The following is an 18,266-nucleotide window of genomic DNA, read 5'->3' on the forward strand; positions in this document are numbered from 1 at the left end:
GGCGACAGGTCTGTAGTCATTCAGTCCTGTGATGGTGGGTTTCTTGGGGACGGGATAATGGTGGAGCGTTTGAAGCAGGAGGGAACTTCACACAGCTCCAGGGATCTATTGACGATGCGGGTAAAGATGGGAGCCAGCTGATCAGCACAGGGTTTGAGGCAGGAGGGGGAGACACCGTCTGGTCCGGGGGCTTCTTGGATTTCTGTTTCTGGAACAGCAGACTCACATCCGCTTCGTGTATTCTGAGGTCCAGGGGGGAGGGTAGGGGGGTGATAGGTGTGATGGAGGTCATTGATTTTGTACTGTACTGTGTAGATGTACTTTGTTTAAGTACATCTGCCCTCCCCTGGTCTGCTGGAATATCACTGCTGTATACATGCACCCACTGCAGTCATCTCTCAATGCAGAGGAGCAGCGGCTCTACTCTGAGTCCCTCCCAAATGACCGAGCTCCTCACCCTGTCTCCAAGGGAGAGCCCAGCCACCCTGCGGAGGAGCAGCAGCTCTACTCTGAGTCCCCTCCGAATGACCGAGCTCCTCACCCTGTCTCTAAGGGAGAGCCCAGCCACCATGCGGAGAAGCAGCAGCTCTACTCTGAGTCCCCTCCGAATGACTGAGCTTCTCACCCTATCTCTAAGGGAGAGCCCAGCCACCCTGCGGAGAAGCAGCAGCTCTACTCTGAGTCCCTCCCGAATGACTGAGCTCCTCACCCTATCTCCAAGGGAGAGCCCAGCCATCCTATAGAGGAAACCCATTTCAGCCACTTGTATTCGCGACCTCGTTCTTTCAGTCACTACCCATAGCTCATGACCACAGGTGAGGGTAGGAAAGTAAATTGACTGGTAAATCGAGAGCTTTGCCTTTTGGTTCAACTCCTTCTTCACCATGACGGACTGATGCAGTGCCCGCATCACTGCTAACTCTGCACTGATCTGCCTGTCGATCTGCTCCATCCTTCCCACACTCATGAACAAGCCCCCGAGATACTTCATCTCCTCCACTTGGAGAAGTACCTCCTCCCCAACCCAGAGAGCACTCCACCCTTTTCCGGCTGAGGACCATGGTCTCGGATTTTGAGGTGCTGATCCTCATCCCAGCCGCTTCACACTTGGCTGCGAACTGCTCCAGTGAGAGCCGAAGGTCACAGTCCGCTGAAGCCAACTGAACCACATCATCTGCAAAAAGCAGAGACCCAAACCTGAGGTCACCAAACCCTCAGTGCCCTGGCTGTGCCTAGAAATTCCATCCATAAAAGTCTAGTTAGAACCTCACAACCTCACACACCAGCTCAGGCTTCTTCTCCACCAGAGAGGTGATATTCCATCTCCCTAGAGCCAACTTCTGCAGCTGAGGATCCAAGCGAAGGTCCCTGCCTTCAGCCACTGCCCAACTCACACTGCACCCGACCCCTTTGGCCCCTCCTACAGGTGATGAGCCCACTGGAGGGGGAGCCTACATGCCTTCTTCAGGCTTAGCCCGACCAGGCACCATGGGTGCAGGCCTGGCTGTGGGGGGGAAGGAAGGGCCCAGTGACCCACATCCGGGGGAGGGAAAACGTGAATCTATGTTTTACTCATCATAAGGGGTCTAATGAGCCGCAGTTCGTCTGGTTCCTCACCCAGGACCTGTTTGCCTTCGGTGACCCTACCAGGGGCATAAAGCCCCGGGCAGCTTAGCTCCTGGGATCACTGGAACACGCAAACCCCTCCACCAGGATAAGGTTTCGGCTCCAGGAGGGGATGTTTATACATATAATTATTTATAAAAAATGTGGCATTGAAAGTTTCCATTAAACCTCTTTACTTTGTGTAATTCTACACATGGAACATAACAGAATGGAGACACAATTCATCAGTTTGATGTAAAAATGCTGAGTCCTCGATATTGTGTATTTATCTATGTATCTACCTACCCTTCATGTTCACAGAGGCCCCAGCAGGAATCATCTGGTCTGGATCAGCATAAAAATGGATGGATCTGCTTCTGAAATGCGCCCCCCTGCGGGGTGTAAGAGAAAGAGCCCTGAGAGGTAACAGTGTTACAGCCACTAGCATGCATGTCTCTCTGGGTCTATAGTCAGGCCATAACATAAAAGTAAACTGGGCTCCTAGCTAGGGCTGGTCAGTGGGCAGCACTTTAATATGTGTAGCTTAATAAAAAGACCTCGCCATCTTCTGTCTTCACCGTCTTCTTCCACAATCAGCCAGTTCTTTTATACTAGAGGCGAGCAACAGACCATCCCTCCTATACAAAATGGCCACATAACAAAACTAAACCAACAAACAAAAACATATACAAATAGGTAAAAAGGAACATCAGTGAAGTCTAGTTGTGGAGGTTTTTAAGAGTGATGCTAAAAGTTTCATATAATATCTAAATTTTAGATGAGACAATTTCCTTAACAGCCGACTGTAAATAAGTCTGTTTACATCAAGATCTTCACAGCATATCAAAGTACATGAAGACAGAGCAGAAGGCTAAACAGCAGTGTGATGCCGTCCCCATTGTATGAATTATATTTATACCATGAGGGTTTGTTTCCTCTCGCTGCCCACAGTGTCCTGATGGAGAGAGCAGACTCCCCTGTACCCAGCTGTGTTTCCATGAAGAGTGACGCGTCAATGAAGCAACCACTCACCTTCAGAGAGGAACCTTTTCCTACAGATCAAAGGTAAATGTGCATTTAAACAAACACTGTTAATGACATTCAGACTCTCAGTCAAATGGCACAGAGACTCATACAAGCTATGAGGAAATAACATATTTACAATGAATGCACCAATTTTTACCTTTAACAGATTCCATCACCTTGAGAATTTAAACAAAAGTTTTGTCTGTATTCTATATAAATAACATCCGAGGTAAATGGATGAGGATTACTGTAAAACCTGACTTTCTGCGAGCTGGAATTGGAAATTATTTAATCGCAAAGTGGATTTTAAATTTCAGTCCACAGCACAGAGCTGGAAAAACCTGGTTTGCCTGTTTCCCCCTGCATGTCCATTTAAGAATGACTCAGCAATAGATTGTCAACATGCGAGACGGATGTTTCTGTGTTAATAAATAATTTCACTCATGAATCCATTAGATTATGCTCAGACTAAGGCTTCGGTTTAACATGTTTAATGGAACAATGTGGCTTAATAATGAACCAGTATCATCAGACAAAAAAGAGAAAGACTATTGGTTTGTTTGCCAAAGGTGACAATTACATTTTGCTGATTCAGTGCAAATATAAGTAAACATTTTTAGAAGTAAATGAAATTTCTGTAGGATAACAAGTTTAAAAAGTGTACAGTACACAAAGAAAAAATCCTGAAAATACCATACAGTATAGTTCAATACATAAATATAGATAAAACATTTTAAATAGTTAAAAATGGGACGTTAAGGCTGGCTGTGGGGGCTGCACATCGACAGCAGGCATTGTGGTGTCTAACGGCAGCAGGCAGGAAAGATCCCCAGTAGCGCTTCTTAGCTCACGGTGGGGGAATGAGCCGGTGGCTGAAGGTGCCCCAAGATAGCGCCCCCTGGAGCCTCGGCTGGGTTATGGACCGGGCCAGTGGGGCCAGTGGGGCCTCAGGACATTAGAAGCTGTGAGTCGCAACATTTATAGTGCAAGTCATGAAATGCGCCCCCCTGTGGGGTGTAACAGAAAGAGCCCTGAGAGGTAACAGATCTATAGTCGGAAAGCGTGTAAAACAAGAGCGGTGTTTACTGGGTACAAAGGGCTGCATAGAAAACTGTCCTTCCTGCCTGCTGTGTCTCTGTGTGCTGGAGCCTGATGTCACTGGTTCTCTTCTGCTGTCATGAGAGAATCAGGAAGCCGCCCCAGTGAATAAAGCTTAACATGGCAGATACATCTTTCCAAACTACAACCCCAATTCCAAAAATGTTGGGACGTTCTGCAAATTGTAAATAAAAACAGAATGCAGTGATATGGAAATCTCATAAACTTATATTTTATTCATAACAGAACAGAAAACATATCAAATGTTTAAACTGAGAAAATGCATCATTGTAAGCAAAAATTTGAATGTTGCAGCAGCAACACATCTCAAAAAAGTTGGGACAAGGCCATGTTTACCACTGTGTGGCATCTCCTCTTCTTTTAACAACAGTCTGTAAATGTCTGGGGACTGAGGAGATCAGTTTGAGTTTTGGGAGAGGAATGTTGTCCCATTCTTGTCTGATACAGGATTCTAGTTGCTCAACTGTCCTAGATCTTCTGTGTCATATTTTTAGTTTTATGATGCACCAAATATTCTCAATGACTGAAAGATCTGGACCACTGGCAGGCTAGTTCAGTACCCGGACCCTTCTTCTACGAATCCATCATGTTGTAATTGATGGAGTGTGTGGTTTGGCATTTTCATGTTGGAAAATGCAAGGTCTTCACTGAAAGAGACGTCGTCTGGATGGGAGCATCTGTTGCTCTAGAACCTGGATATACCTTTCAGCATTGATGGTGTCTTTCCAGATATGCAGGCTGCCCCTGCCATATGTACTAATGCACCCCCACACCATCAGAGATGCTGGCTTTTGAACTGAGTGCTGATAACACGCTGGGTGGTCCTTCTCCTCTTTAGTCCGGATGACATGGTGTCCCTGGTTTCCAAAGAGAATTTCAAATTTAGATTCGACTGACCACAGAACAGTTTTCCACTCAGCCGCAGTCCATTTTAAATGAGCTTTGGCCCAGAGACGACGTCGGTGATTCTGGATAATGTTCATATACGGCTTCTTCTTTGAATGATAGAGTTTTAACTGGCATCTGTGCATGGCAGTGCGAATTGTGTTCACTGACAATGTTTTTGGGAAATATTCCTGAGCCTATTTAGTGATTCCATTACAGAATCATGCCTGTTTGTGATGCAGTGCTGCCTAAGGGCCAAAATATCACAGGCATCTAGTCTGGTTTTCACAGAGATTTCTCCAGATTCTCAGAATCGTTTGATTACATTATGTGCTGTAGATGGTGAAATATTCAACCTCTTTGCAATTTTATACTGAGGAACTTCTTTCTGAAATTGCTCCACTATTTGTCAGTGCAGTATTAGGGGGATTGTGACCCTCTGCCCATCTTTACTTCAGAGAGACACTGCAACTCTAAGATGTTCTTTTTATACCCAGTCATGTTACTCACCTGTTGCCAATTGACATAATTATTTGCAAATTGTTCCTCCAGCTTTTGGGTTTTTGTACCACTAACTTTTCCAGCCTCCTATTGCCTCCATCCCAACTTTTTTGAGACGTGTTGCTGTCATGAAATTCAAAATCAGCCAATATTTTTCATGAAATAGCAAAATGTCTCAGTTTAAACATCTGATATGTTTTCTATACTTTGTTATGAATATAATACAGGTTTATGAGATTTCCATATCATTGCATTCTGTTTTTATTTACAATTTGCACAATCGCCCAACTTTTTGGAATTGGTGTTGTAATATACCACAATGTTATTCTTTATCTGCAGTAACAGCAATTTTAATGGGGAACTTTTCAGTCTTTCAGTTACATTTGTGTAGATGAATTGAGGTCTTTATGTTTCTGCCTAATTCACAGAGACCAAATAGAAGATTGCAGTTCAGATCTACATGATAAATCGGGTTTATCATCCATATTGAAGGTTTGTATTTTTTGCTGATATATATTTTCTTGGCTGTTATGTCAATTAGCTTATATTTTATACAGCTGTATAATAAGAAATTCATCATGTTAAAGAAAATATGTTTTAAACTATGATTCACAAGTGAAATTCTGAAAAGGTTTGGTGTAAGTAGCAATAATAAACTGTCACTGTTTATTTTAGTCACTAGAGGAAAAAGCCATGAAGTTCCTAAAGGAGGAACTGAAGACGTTTGTGAGGTACCTAGATCAGAATTACCCAGAATGCTCTGAGCCTCAGCTGGAGGAGGACAATGACCTGGACTGTGATGGTCAGATGCAGAAGACCAGTGTTAGAGAAGTAGCTCTGAAGATCACACTGTACATCCTGAGGACCATGAAGCAAAATGATCTTGCTGACCTGCTGGACAAGAGTAAGAACTTTATAATATTATGTACATGTACAATATTGTGTAAACGTCTTAGGCAGCCAAAGAAAAGGATGTTTAAATGGTCTTCATGTTGGTGTAGAACTACTATAATATGTATGTCAAAGTGTGTTTGCCATTTCAGAACCTCTCCCAAAATCTCCTTAATATTTCGTGCAGTATATCCATATATTTTTTTACTTGACCACTAACACACCTCATGTGGCTGATCAATATCTCACTGAGTTTTAAACTAATTTAATTAATTCATGAAGTGAGCTGGTGGTGAAATTTAACAAATACATGGACTGGCTGTGGTGCCCCTGAGGAGAGGTTTGGGAAATGAAAAGGGGTTTTGTGTTTTTTTTGGTTCTGAGCAGATATACACTTACTACCCAGATAAATGGCTTTAAACATTTCCTTTGGCTGCCTAAGGCTTATTCACGGTCCTGTATGCGGTGTTCCAGTAAAATACGCATGATAAAACTTTCAGTTTCACATTCACAGTCACAGGGAAATATCAGGATATGTATGTGCAAAAAAGTGTGTTTTTGGAAGATATTCTTCCTCTCATACTGGTCAGGATCACGGTGAGAATTAGTGCATTTTCCTCTCATTTCTTTTCAGGGCAGCTCATGTTGCAACATCAACAGGAAATCAAACGTAAACTTAAGAAGCAATGTGAGTGCGTATTTGAAGGGAAAGCTAAGGAAGGACAGCCAACACTTCTCAGTGAGATTTACACAGAACTCTACATAACTCAAGGTGGGACTGGGAATGATGAACATGAAGTGAGACAGATTGAAACAGCATCCAAGAAAAGGCGAACAGAAGATACTACAGTCAAGTGCAATGATATATTTAAACCCTTATGTGGGCGTGTGACACCTATCAGAACTGTACTCACTAAAGGGGTGGCAGGTATCGGGAAAACAGTCTCTGTGCAGAAATTTATTCTCGACTGGGCAGAAAGAAAAGCAAACCAGGATGTTCACTTCATATTTGCTCTTCCTTTCCGGGACCTGAATTTGATTAAGGGTGAATACAGTCTGATTGAACTGCTTCACCACGTTGTCCCAGAACTGAAATCATTTCAATCCACTGAGCTGTTTAGGTACAAAGTCTTGTTCATCTTTGATGGTCTGGATGAGTGTCGCCTTCCTCTCGATTTTCAGAACAATGAGAGCTGGTTTGATGTAACAAAGAAAACGTCACTGGATGTGCTGTTGACTAACCTCATTAAGGGGAATCTGCTCCCATCCGCTCTCCTCTGGATAACCTCCCGGCCAGCAGCAGCCAATCAGATACCTGCTAAGTGTGTCCACCAGGTGACAGAGATACGAGGGTTCAGTGATGCCCAGAAGGAGGAGTATTTCAGGAGGAGATTTAATGATCAGAGCCTGGCCAGCAGGATTATCGCACATGTGAAATCATCAAGGAGCCTCTTCATCATGTGCCACATTCCTGTGTTCTGCTGGATTTCAGCCACTGTGCTTAAGAGGCTTTTTAGTGAGACTGACAGGGGAGAAATTCCAAGGACTCTGACTGAAATGTACACACACTTCCTGATCTTTCAGACAAGTTTAAAAAATGACAAGTATATGAAAAACCAAAAAACTAAGCTTAAGGAATACAGTAAGCAATTCCTTTTAAAACTTGGTAAACTTGCTTTTGACAACCTGGAGAAAGGAAATCTCATATTTTATGAGCATGATCTGACAGGGAATGACATTGATGTCACTGAAACTTCAGTTTACTCTGGAGTGTGCACAGAAGTCTTTAAAGAGGAGTATGGGTTGTACCAGGAGAAGGTGTACTGCTTTGTGCATCTGAGCATCCAGGAGTATCTCGCTGCTTTATATGTGTTTCTGTCAAACTCATCAGCTGACCTGCTGAAGACTGCAGTGAATCAGGCATTAGAGAGCAAGAATGGACACTTGGACCTCTACCTCCGCTTCCTCCTGGGCCTCTCAACAGACTCCAGTAAGACTCTGTTACAAAAGCTACTGGGGCCGACAGAAACCAGCTCACATACCATTATGGAAACAGTCCAATACATCCATCCATCCATTTGCCAAACCGCTTATCCGTCAGGGTTGCGGGGAGTCTGGAGCCTATTCCGGAAGCAATGGGCACAAGGCAGGGAACAACCCAGGACGGGGGGCCAGTCCATCACAGTAGCCCAATACATCAAGGAGAAAATACAGGAGAATTTATCTCCAGAAAGGACCATCAACCTGTTCCACTGTCTGACTGAACTTGGTGACAATTCTCTAGTAGAGCAAGTACAAAGATACCTGAATTCAGGAAACATTTCATCAGATGACCTCTCACCTGCACAGTACTCAGCTCTGGCCTTTGTGATGCTGATGTCAGATGAGGAGCTGGATGTGTTTGACCTGAAGAAATACATCAGATCGGATAAACAGCACTGCAGGCTGCTGCCTGTGGTCAAGAACTCCAGGACGGCTCTGTAAGTGACGTGGGGATGGGAAATCATGTCTGGTCTGGCAGTAATACATGAATATGGTTTGAAATGTGTAATATATATTATATATTTCTCCTCATGGATTAATAAGTGGGTTTTATTTTAATAATCACAGCTATAGCTGTTTGTATAGCAGCAGCTAATCCTGAAGGTAGTGATGTCACTTTTTGTTTGTTACTACGTTTCCATTCCCATCCAGTCTGCCTTCTGATCACGGCACAGCATCCTAACCTGCTATAGAAACAGTGAGGCTCTTTATCCACAGGGTGTATCAGTGGTATGTGAGTGTTATTGTCAGCAGGCGTGTTCATGTGATGGAGCCCAGAGCTGGGAGCTTCCGTATGACTGCTGTCTCTGGCTGCTCACTGGCGCCCTCTGCTGGCCTCAGCTGCACCTGGCTGAGGATGTGACGACACATCTAGTCTGGCAGAAATTGATAAACATTGTTTAAAATATGAAATGAATATGTATATATGTCATTTATTTCCCCTCTTTTATCAACAAGGTTCCTTTTTAATCTGGTTCATATTAACTGAAGGTAGTGAGGTAGTAAAAACAAAAAAGACAAGATTTCCACGACCATCCTTTGTGTAACAAATAACCAAAGATACAGCATCATACAGAATGGTCCAGTTTTCATTAATAGTGGGAAAACCACTCATATTCGTTTCAGTTCTGGATGCTGTAGGAAGCATTTCTGTAAATACTGGGTGTGGTGCGTGACTCTTTGGGCTCGGACTCTGTGTCCATGAGCGGAAGGTTGCTGGTTCAGATCTCATTTTGAGTCCCCCCACCAATCACTGAATGCAATTTCAGTTCAGTTCAGTTTTATTTGCATAGTGTGTTTTCACAACATTACATCATCTCAAAGCACTTTACAGCATCCCTGCCCAAAGCCCCCAGTGAGCAAGTCAGAGGGGACAGTGGCAAGGAAAATTACCCTAGAAAGACGAAAGCTTGGGAGGAACCAGACTCAGAGGAGGAGCCCATCCTCCAGGGGGCAGCAGAGGAAGCCCTAACCCTAACCAGACCCAAAGGGGGAGCCCATCCTCCAGGGGGCAGCAGAGGAAGCCCTAACCCTAACCAGACCCAAAGGGGGAGCCCATCCTCCACGGGGCAGCAGAGGAAGCCCTAACCCTAACCAGATACAAAGGGGGAGCCCATCCTCCAGGGGGCAGCAGAGGAAGCCCTAACCCTAACCAGACCCAAAGGGGGAGCCCATCCTCCAGGGGGCAGCAGAGGAAGCCCTAACCCTAACCAGATACAAAGGGGGAGCCCATCCTCCAGGGGGCAGCAGAGGAAGCCCTAACCCTAACCAGATACAAAGGGGGAGCCCATCCTCCAGGGGGCAGCAGAGGAAGCCCTAACCCTAACCAGACTGAAAGGGGGAGCCCATCCTCCAGGGGGCAGCAGAGGAAGCCCTAACCCTAACCAGAAACAAAGGGGGAGCCCATCCTCCAGGGGGCAGCAGAGGAAGTCAAATGATCAAGATGGCAAAGTCCTAATTCACATTATCCCAATCTTAACATTTCAGTCACAAAGCGGGGGGCAGGGAGGTGATGACAGGCAAGTGCTGGAGCTGCTTCAGATGGGGGGGCGAACAGTAGTACGGCAGCAGGGTAAACAGGGAAGATGTCACAGGCAGAAGGGTGAGCAGGCCGGAAGTACTAACAGGTAGTGGAGACGTCGCAGGCAGCAGGGTAGGTAGGATATCCTTAAAATTCGGGGTCTCCAGGCAGCACAGCCCAGGGTGAGTAGGGGAAATAAAATGTGCAGTTAGCCAAAGTAGGGGAGACTAGAGGCAGTGCAAACAGTTAGGTGGGTGCAGTATGTAAGCTCCGGCAGATATGGCTATGGCAGCATAAGTAGGAGGGAGAGGCAGGTGGGAACGCAGGCATGGGGAGTCCCTGAATGTCAACACTCCAATTCCACAAGGGGGTGTGAAGCTAAAGTGACAGACTGACAGTTCAGTTTATCCAAAGCCAATGGCACCGATCCCCACCCAGCTCTACACCTCACACTATAGGTCTGACTGGGAGTGAGCAGTTAGCTAGAGCTAGAACTAGAGTCCCTATAAGCTAAACTGAACAGGTTTAGTCTGAACAGGTGTTAGTCTGGACTTGAATATTGAAAGTCAGCCTGAATCCCGCACATCCGCTGGAAGACTATTCCACAGCTGAAGAGCTCTATAAGAGAAAGCTCTGCAGCCTGCCGTAGCTCTTTCTACCCTGGTACTAACAGATATCCTGCTCCTTGAGATGGAAGAAAGCCAGGAGGGTTGTATAAGGCCAGCAGGTTACTAAGGTATTCTGCTGCAAGGCCATTCAGTGTTTTATAAATCAATAGCAGTATTTTGTAGTTAATCCGAGACTAACTGGAAGCCAATGAAGGGAGCATAGAACAGGGCTAATATAATCACATTTATTAGTGTTTGTAAGAACTCTGGCTGCTGCATTTTGTACCAGCTGAAGTTTATGTGAGGATCCAGATGGACACCCAGAAAGGAAGGCATTACAGTATCCAGCCTGGAAGTTATAAAGGTGTTAGTGTTTCCACTTCATGAAAGGAGAGCATCTTCCGAAGCTTGGCTAGGTTCCGTACAGGACAGAACACAGCTTTAGTGATGCTTTTTATGTGAGCATCGAAACATAAATCTGAATCAACCAGAACACCAAGATCTCTGACCACTGTGTCAGGTTGGGTAGGAAGACCACCAAGGTTGAGGCTGTCAAACTTATTTCAAGCCGCCTTCGGACCAGTTAACAGTACTTCTGTTTTTCTGTGTTTAACACAAAGAAATTATTTGCCATCCAGCACCGGATATCTAGTCCACAGTCTGCTAACCGAGAGCTGTGATGCATCATCCGGCTTAACAGATATACAGTACAGGCCAAACGTTTGGACACACCTTCTCATTCAATGTGTTGTCTTTATTTAAATGACCATTTACATTGGTAGATTCTCACTGAAGGCATCAAAACTATGAATGAACACATGTGGAGTTATGTACTTAACAAAAAAAGGTGACATAACTGAAAACGTGTTTTATATTCTAGTTTCTTCAAAATAGCCACCCTTTGCTCTGATTACTGCTCTGCACACTCTTGGCATTCTCTCAATGAGCTTCAAGAGGTAGTCACCTGAAATGGTTTTCCAATAGTCTTGAAGGAGTTCCCAGAGGTGTTTAGCAAGGGTGCAAAGCAGGTCACGAACCCCCTTTGAGGCCTAGGCCAATGTGTGCCTCTCGTACCAGGGTAGGCCTTGTCTCAGGCCACCTGGAATTTAAGCTTTGTGATATGTGCATGTGTGATCCTACACCAGATTTAAAATGGGTAACCTTAAAAGGGAAATACTGTTCTGCAAAGCAAGCACAGTTTGTGGAAACACGACCATAAAGTCATAAAGCAGGTTAACAGAACTGCTTAGGTTGTTAAAAAGAAAGGAAGTTGGTTTACTTGTTTGCAGAGTGGAGGGGGTCTTGTCAGTATTAAATAAAACCTGCTTTTGTATCTAGTAGAATAGATTACTGTAATGCCCTCTTGTCTGTTTCACATCTACAACGGGCCCAGAATGCCGCTGGCGGAGTGTTAACACGCACCAGTCACAGGGATCACATCTACAACGGGCCCAGAATGCCGCTGGCGGAGTGTTAACACGCACCAGTCACAGGGATCACATCTACAACGGGCCCAGAATGCCGCTGGCGGAGTGTTAACACGTACCAGTCACAGGGACCACATCTACAACGGGCCCAGGATGCCGCTGGCGGAGTGTTAACACGCACCAGTCACAGGGATCACATCTACAACGGGCCCAGAATGCCGTTGGCGGAGTGTTAACACGCTCCAGTCACAGGGATCACATCTACAAAGGCCCCAGAATACCGCTGGCGGAGTGTTAACACGCACCAGTCACAGGGATCACATCTACAACGACCCCAGAATGTCGCTGGCGGAGTGTTAACACGCACCAGTCACAGGGATCACATCACACCTGCTCTCACATCCCTGCACTGGCTTCCTCTGTCTTCTAGGATTGATTTTAAAGTTCATTTGCTAATTTGTAAATATTTACGTGGTTTAGCTCTGTCCTGCCTCAGTAACATGACTGTAAGGTATGTCCCAGGCAGATCAGTCAGATCATCCGGTAGTAATTTACTGATTATTCCTAAAACCCGGCTGGGGAGGGAGGGGGCAGCTTTTAGTCACTATGAGCCCAAACTCTGGAACTCTCTCCCAGAAAACCTGAGAGCTACTGAATGTCTCAGTACTTTCAAAACTGGGCTGAAAAGGCATCTTTTCACCACCGCATATAATAATCTATGATAATCAGTTTTATTATTTTATGCTTTTATTAATATCAGTAATTGTGGGGGGGCGGTCGCTTCCCCCAGAAGACATAGGGGCTAGAGGCCCCTTTGAGGGAGGGGCCCCTAAAGAGGACATGGGTGGTTAAAGTCCTTTATGATGGTATTTTTTTATTTTTTATTTTATTTTACTAAAACATTTTTACTCTATTTTTATTTTTTTTCGCTTATTGTTATTTATTCTGAGCTTATTTGAATTTCTTTCTTTTTCTTCTTTTGAAATGTTTGCAAAACACTTTATAAACGCTGTGGTTAAAACACGCTATATAAATAATGATGGATTGATTGATTCAGACACAGATGAGAGAGAGAGAGAGACTTTTTTTTTTTTACTTTTAACCGCCTTTATTAAACAGTTAGCAGCCAATCCTAATCACAGCCCGAAGAGTAACTCAGCGTGAATCACCAGGCAAAAACCAAAACTCCATCAGCAGAAATAATCACAGGTCCCTTGTCGAAAACCCATTATTTCCGAAAAACAGCCAAATCGTCCGTCACCTGATGAGACACAAAGTCCACATGAACACGTGACTCCACCAGGGTCTTAAACAAGTCCAACACGTCAATGTCCTGACCCTCCTGACGCAGACGTAGAGTCTTCCAAGTGGATAACATTTATCCATTCGAGGTTTGGAACATTTACAACCAAAAATAAAAACAGCATCAGTGAGTATGATCCCCAGACCAGCGAGCCAGTTACCCAGCAGCCCACTCAGTGGTGCCAGTCTGACACAATGACAGAAGGTATGGAGAACAGTGTCACGCTCACTGCAGTACAAACACTGAGACACAGCATCAGTGAGTATGATCCCCAGACCAGTGACCCAGCAGCCCACTCAGTGGTGCCAGTCTGACACAATGACAGAAGGTATGGAAAACAGTGTCAGGCTCACTGCAGTACAAACACTGAGACACAACATCAGCATTAAACCGAGACACAAAACTGTTGGTGGGCAGGATGCAGTGCAGGATTCTCCACTGGAGGTCCCCTGAACGTTTGGGAAGCCGTCTCTTATAGAGGAGCCTCCATGACGGCAAAAACTCCCCTGGAGCAGCCAAATGGGCCTCCACTTCGTATCTGGCCTCCCTTTCAGGTCATGAGAGAAAAAAGACTTAACGGCAACATGGTACAGGAGTTTCCTCCCTGCCAGGGAGAACCGGATATTCAGCAAGAACCGGAAGGAAAGTATGTGACCAGTGTCACTGTGATCAACAGCTACCAACGGGGTAACACACAGTTCTGGGAAGGAAGGGCAGGTCGCACCTCGACCCGGAACCCACTGTAAATATTCTTGAAAGGTTGGGGGGAAAAGAACCTTCAAGTGCATGTAAAGGTTCCCAAGCAGCCTCACAGACCGGAACCCCACTTGGGTAGCAAGTGAGTCAGGTGACAAAAAGTGCCCAGACTCAGCATGTAAAATATGTTTTACCCTTGTGACCCCCAACTCCACAAGTATCTTATCGACTGAATTTGTAAGTGTCAGCCGCGAGGAAAAGAAGGAATCATTAAACAATGGTTCCTCAAGCCATAGTGGTTGTTCTCCATCCGTGCCACCCGGAACAAGCGCCAAGCGTTCAGCACCGCAGCATAAAAACCACTCACTCCAATAAGCTGAAGTGCATCTCCAGAAAGTAAAAACATTTGTTTATCATATGCAAGGCCTCCGCAGCTGCGGAGCAGGGCGAGGGCCACATGCATCCACGGCAGGTGTTCGGTGCTGTAAAGCAGTGTCTGTGCACACTGGAGCCTCATCCCCCTGACCTCGCTCAGCAGATGAACCAGGCCCTGCCCTCCTTCAGACACTGGCAAATGAAGAATCCCCGAAGGCAGCCAGTGCTGCCCATTCCAGAAGAAATCGATGAACCCCTTCTGGACCTGATGCAGCAGGTCCATCGGAGGATCCGGCACCATGAGTCGGTGCCACATCATGGAGGCAGCCAAACTGTTAATCACCAGCACTCTCCCTCGATATGAGAGCTGGGGCGAAATCCACCTCCAACGCTGAAGTCGTCCAGTAATCCTGTCAATCAATCCACTCCAATTCTTTTCCATGAAGCGTTCAGTTCCCAGGTAAAGACCCAGTATTCTGATGCCATCCTTGCCCCATACACACTGCTGTGGCAGCTGAGGAGGGCCCCATCCGGACCACTGGCCCAGCAGGTATGTGGCGCTTTTGCTCCAGTTGACGCGAGCGGAAGAGGCACGCTGGAAATCGCCAAGAAGTGCTGTAAGCACCTCCATGTCCGTGTTGGACCTGATAAAAACAGTGACGTCATCTGCATAAGCAGTAAGTGTAACAGTCACTCCTCCCCCAAGGCTGATGCCAGGTACCGGTGCTCCCTGGAGACGCTTTCGAAAAGCCTGAAGCAGCGGCTCCACCGCCAGTGAGTACAGCAGCCCAGACAACCCACAGCCCTGCCGTATCCCTCTGGTGACAGGAAAAGGCCTGGTGAGAGAGCCATTAATGTTCAGGAGGCTCCACACATTGGGGTACAAGAGTCTAATGTAAGAAACAATCTTTGGACCAAAACCAAAAGCTTGAAGGGTCTTAAACAGAAAGGTGTGGTCCACTCTGTCAAATGCCTTTTCCTGATCTAAAGAGACCAGACCTTCGTCCAAACCTCGTTCTGACACAAAGGACAAAAGATCTCTAGCTAAAAAAAGGTTACCAAAAATTGAACGCCCTGGTACACAGTAAGACTGATCCCAGTGAATGATCGTCGAAACACATGTTTTCAGCCGGTTAGTCAGAGCTTTGGACAAGATCTTATAATCCACACCGAGAAGCGAGACCGGTCGGCAGTTCTTCAGAAGTCCCAGATCCCCCTTCTTGGGCAGCAGCGTTAGAACAGCCCTCCAGCAGCTGGATGGAAGAAGGCCCATATCAACACTTTCTTGAAAAACACAGAACAAGTCTTCACCAATCAGGGGCCAGAAACATTTATAAAATTCGGCGGTCAGTCCGTCCAGGCCTGGCGCTTTCCCGACTGACTGCTCATGGACAGCAGCAGTAAGTTCTGTCAGAGTCAAAGGCTCTTCCAGCTCATGTCTGTTTGCGACTGAAAGACTTGGTAAGTCCCAAAGAAACTGATCAGCCACTGTCTGATCACGGCCTCAGCACAGAACAGGGTCTCATAAAAGGGTATTGAGTGTTAAAATCTCGTGCTTGTCAAACGTACTACGCCCATCGGGGAGGATCAAGTGGCGAAAGGGCTTTCTCTCTTCCCTGTGCTTCTCCAATCCAAAAAAATGCGCAGTGTGGCGTCCATACCAGTCTCCTTCGTATAGCGGCCCGGGCCAACGCTCCAGCCCCTCTCTCCACCAGAAGGTCTTTCAACAGGAGTCGGTTCCTCTGCAGGGCCTCAGCATCTCCCACCCTGCCAGGCTCTGCTCCTGTGCACAGCCGCAAGATCTCATCCTCCAGTCTTTTAAACTGGTTCTGTAGTTCAGTCTGGAAATATGCAGCATCGTTCTAGCAGAAGAGCTTAATTTGCACTTTTCCGACATTCCACCATTGACTGAGGGACTTGAATTGTGATTTTTTTTCTCCCTCCACACCTCCCAGAAGGAGAAAAATCATACAAAGTTGTGGTCCTGAACTAATTTATTACTAAAACTCCAGTAACAATGTTACGAGGAGAAATCAGTGCAAGAGAAAGTGACAGAAGCAAAATGATGATCGGAGAGAGGGAAGGGAGCGATGCCACAGCTTAAAAACCTGCCCTTATTCCGATAGTTTATATAAAAGCTAGCCGAGCAGCAGACACCATGTTAGAGTTCACCTTCACCCAGGTATACTGTCTGCACTTTGGGAAATGGTCTCTCCACACATCACTCAGACCATGGTAGTCAATAACAGATCGTAGAACAGAAGCTGAACCAGGGTGAGGCTCCTCGCGATTCCTGTCGGGCACGTGCTCCAGAGTAGAATTAAAATCACCAGCCAGAACAACAACGCTCTCCTGTGACAGTGTCTCTAAGAACGTATGTAAATCTGTAAAAAAGGCCACCCGTTCTGAGCCTACATTTGGTTCATACACAATAGTTTATGCAGGTAAAACTGAACACGCAGGAGCCTCCCGGGTACAACATCTGTAACCACCGGTCGCAGGACTGGGACCCTCTGTGAGAACAGCAGAGCGACCCCAGCACTGACAGAAGAGCCATGACTAAAAACAACCTGGCCGCCCCAGTCAGCCCGCCACTGAGCCTGGTTCCCCTCATCACTGTGAGTCTCTTGTAAAAACACAACATCTACCTTTTTTACAGCAATATAATCAAACAACGCAGCTCTTTTAGTAGCATTGCGACACTCGTTAATATTTAGCGAGTCAAAAATCAACAAAGCAATAAAAGTGATAAAAAGAGCTGATAAAGGACAAAAAAACATAGAAGATAAACCCTCTGTACTGCTAGCGGTGGCGTAACACACTCCTAACAGTGCTCATCAGCTTCTTTAATCTGTACCGCTTCTGTTTATCAAGCTCGTCCAAAGTACATTTCCTCATCGCCATCGTACATGAAGCAAAAAACAGTTTCAAATCAGGGACATAGCACTCTATCTTAGGTTTTCTCTGGCCTTTAGTGCTGTCCAGAAAGAAACAGATCTGCTCAAAAGAGTAAACCTTGGTCCTACCTACAGGGGTGCTGGAGTCCATGGAGGCCTGTGAGTCCAAGTCATCAGCCAAACTCTCTACGACCTCATGATCTTTGTCAGAATCCAGTAAGTGCAGGTCCAGCTCAGGCTCGGGATGTTCCGCTGCGGTGTGTCTACAGGTGAGTCAGCGGAGTCACTCACCGCGCCGCCGCCAGCGGGCCCTGCTGCGTCCGGGCCGGGCTCCTCTGTCAGCCCGCCGTCTCAGCGGGAGCGGAGTCACTCACCGCGCCGCCGCCAGCAGGCCCTGCTGCGTCCGGACCGGGCTCCTCTGTCAGCCCGCCGTCTCAGCGGGAGCGGAGTCACTCACCGCCCTGCCGCCAGCGGGCCCTGCTGCGTCCGGGCCGGGCTCCTCTGTCAGCCCGCCGTCTCAGCGGGAGCGGAGTCACTCACCGCCCTGCCGCCAGCGGGCCCTGCTGCGTCCGGGCCGGGCTCCTCTGCCAGCCCGCTGTCTCAGTGGGAGCGGAGTCACTCACCGCGCCGCCGCCAGCGGGCCCTGCTGCGTCCGGGCCGGGCTCCTCTGTCAGCCCGCCGTCTCAGCGGGACCGGAGTCACTCACCGCGCCGCCGCCAGCAGGCCCTGCTGCGTCCGGACCGGGCTCCTCTGTCAGCCCGCCGTCTCAGCGGGAGCGGAGTCACTCACCGCCCTGCCGCCAGCGGGCCCTGCTGCGTCCGGGCCGGGCTCCTCTGTCAGCCCGCCGTCTCAGTGGGAGCGGAGTCACTC

At 46.8% G+C, this 18,266-nt stretch overlaps 1 protein-coding gene across 1 annotated transcript in view; it reads left to right on the forward strand.

The window, feature by feature from the left end:
* LOC125725263 (NLR family CARD domain-containing protein 3-like) overlaps positions 1-18,266 on the forward strand; it is a 37,631-nt gene that overhangs the window by 3,467 nt on the left and 15,898 nt on the right. The window contains exons 2-6 of the mRNA XM_049002032.1: positions 1,927-2,028; positions 2,557-2,670; positions 5,565-5,628; positions 5,812-6,040; positions 6,662-8,507. Of these exons, the coding sequence (XP_048857989.1) occupies positions 1,967-2,028; positions 2,557-2,670; positions 5,565-5,628; positions 5,812-6,040; positions 6,662-8,507 (2,315 nt within the window). The 5' untranslated portion in view covers positions 1,927-1,966. The remainder of the gene's footprint in view (positions 1-1,926; positions 2,029-2,556; positions 2,671-5,564; positions 5,629-5,811; positions 6,041-6,661; positions 8,508-18,266) is intronic.

Source organism: Brienomyrus brachyistius, unplaced genomic scaffold, assembly GCF_023856365.1.
Source record: "Brienomyrus brachyistius isolate T26 unplaced genomic scaffold, BBRACH_0.4 scaffold63, whole genome shotgun sequence".
NCBI classification, from domain to species: domain Eukaryota; kingdom Metazoa; phylum Chordata; class Actinopteri; order Osteoglossiformes; family Mormyridae; genus Brienomyrus; species Brienomyrus brachyistius.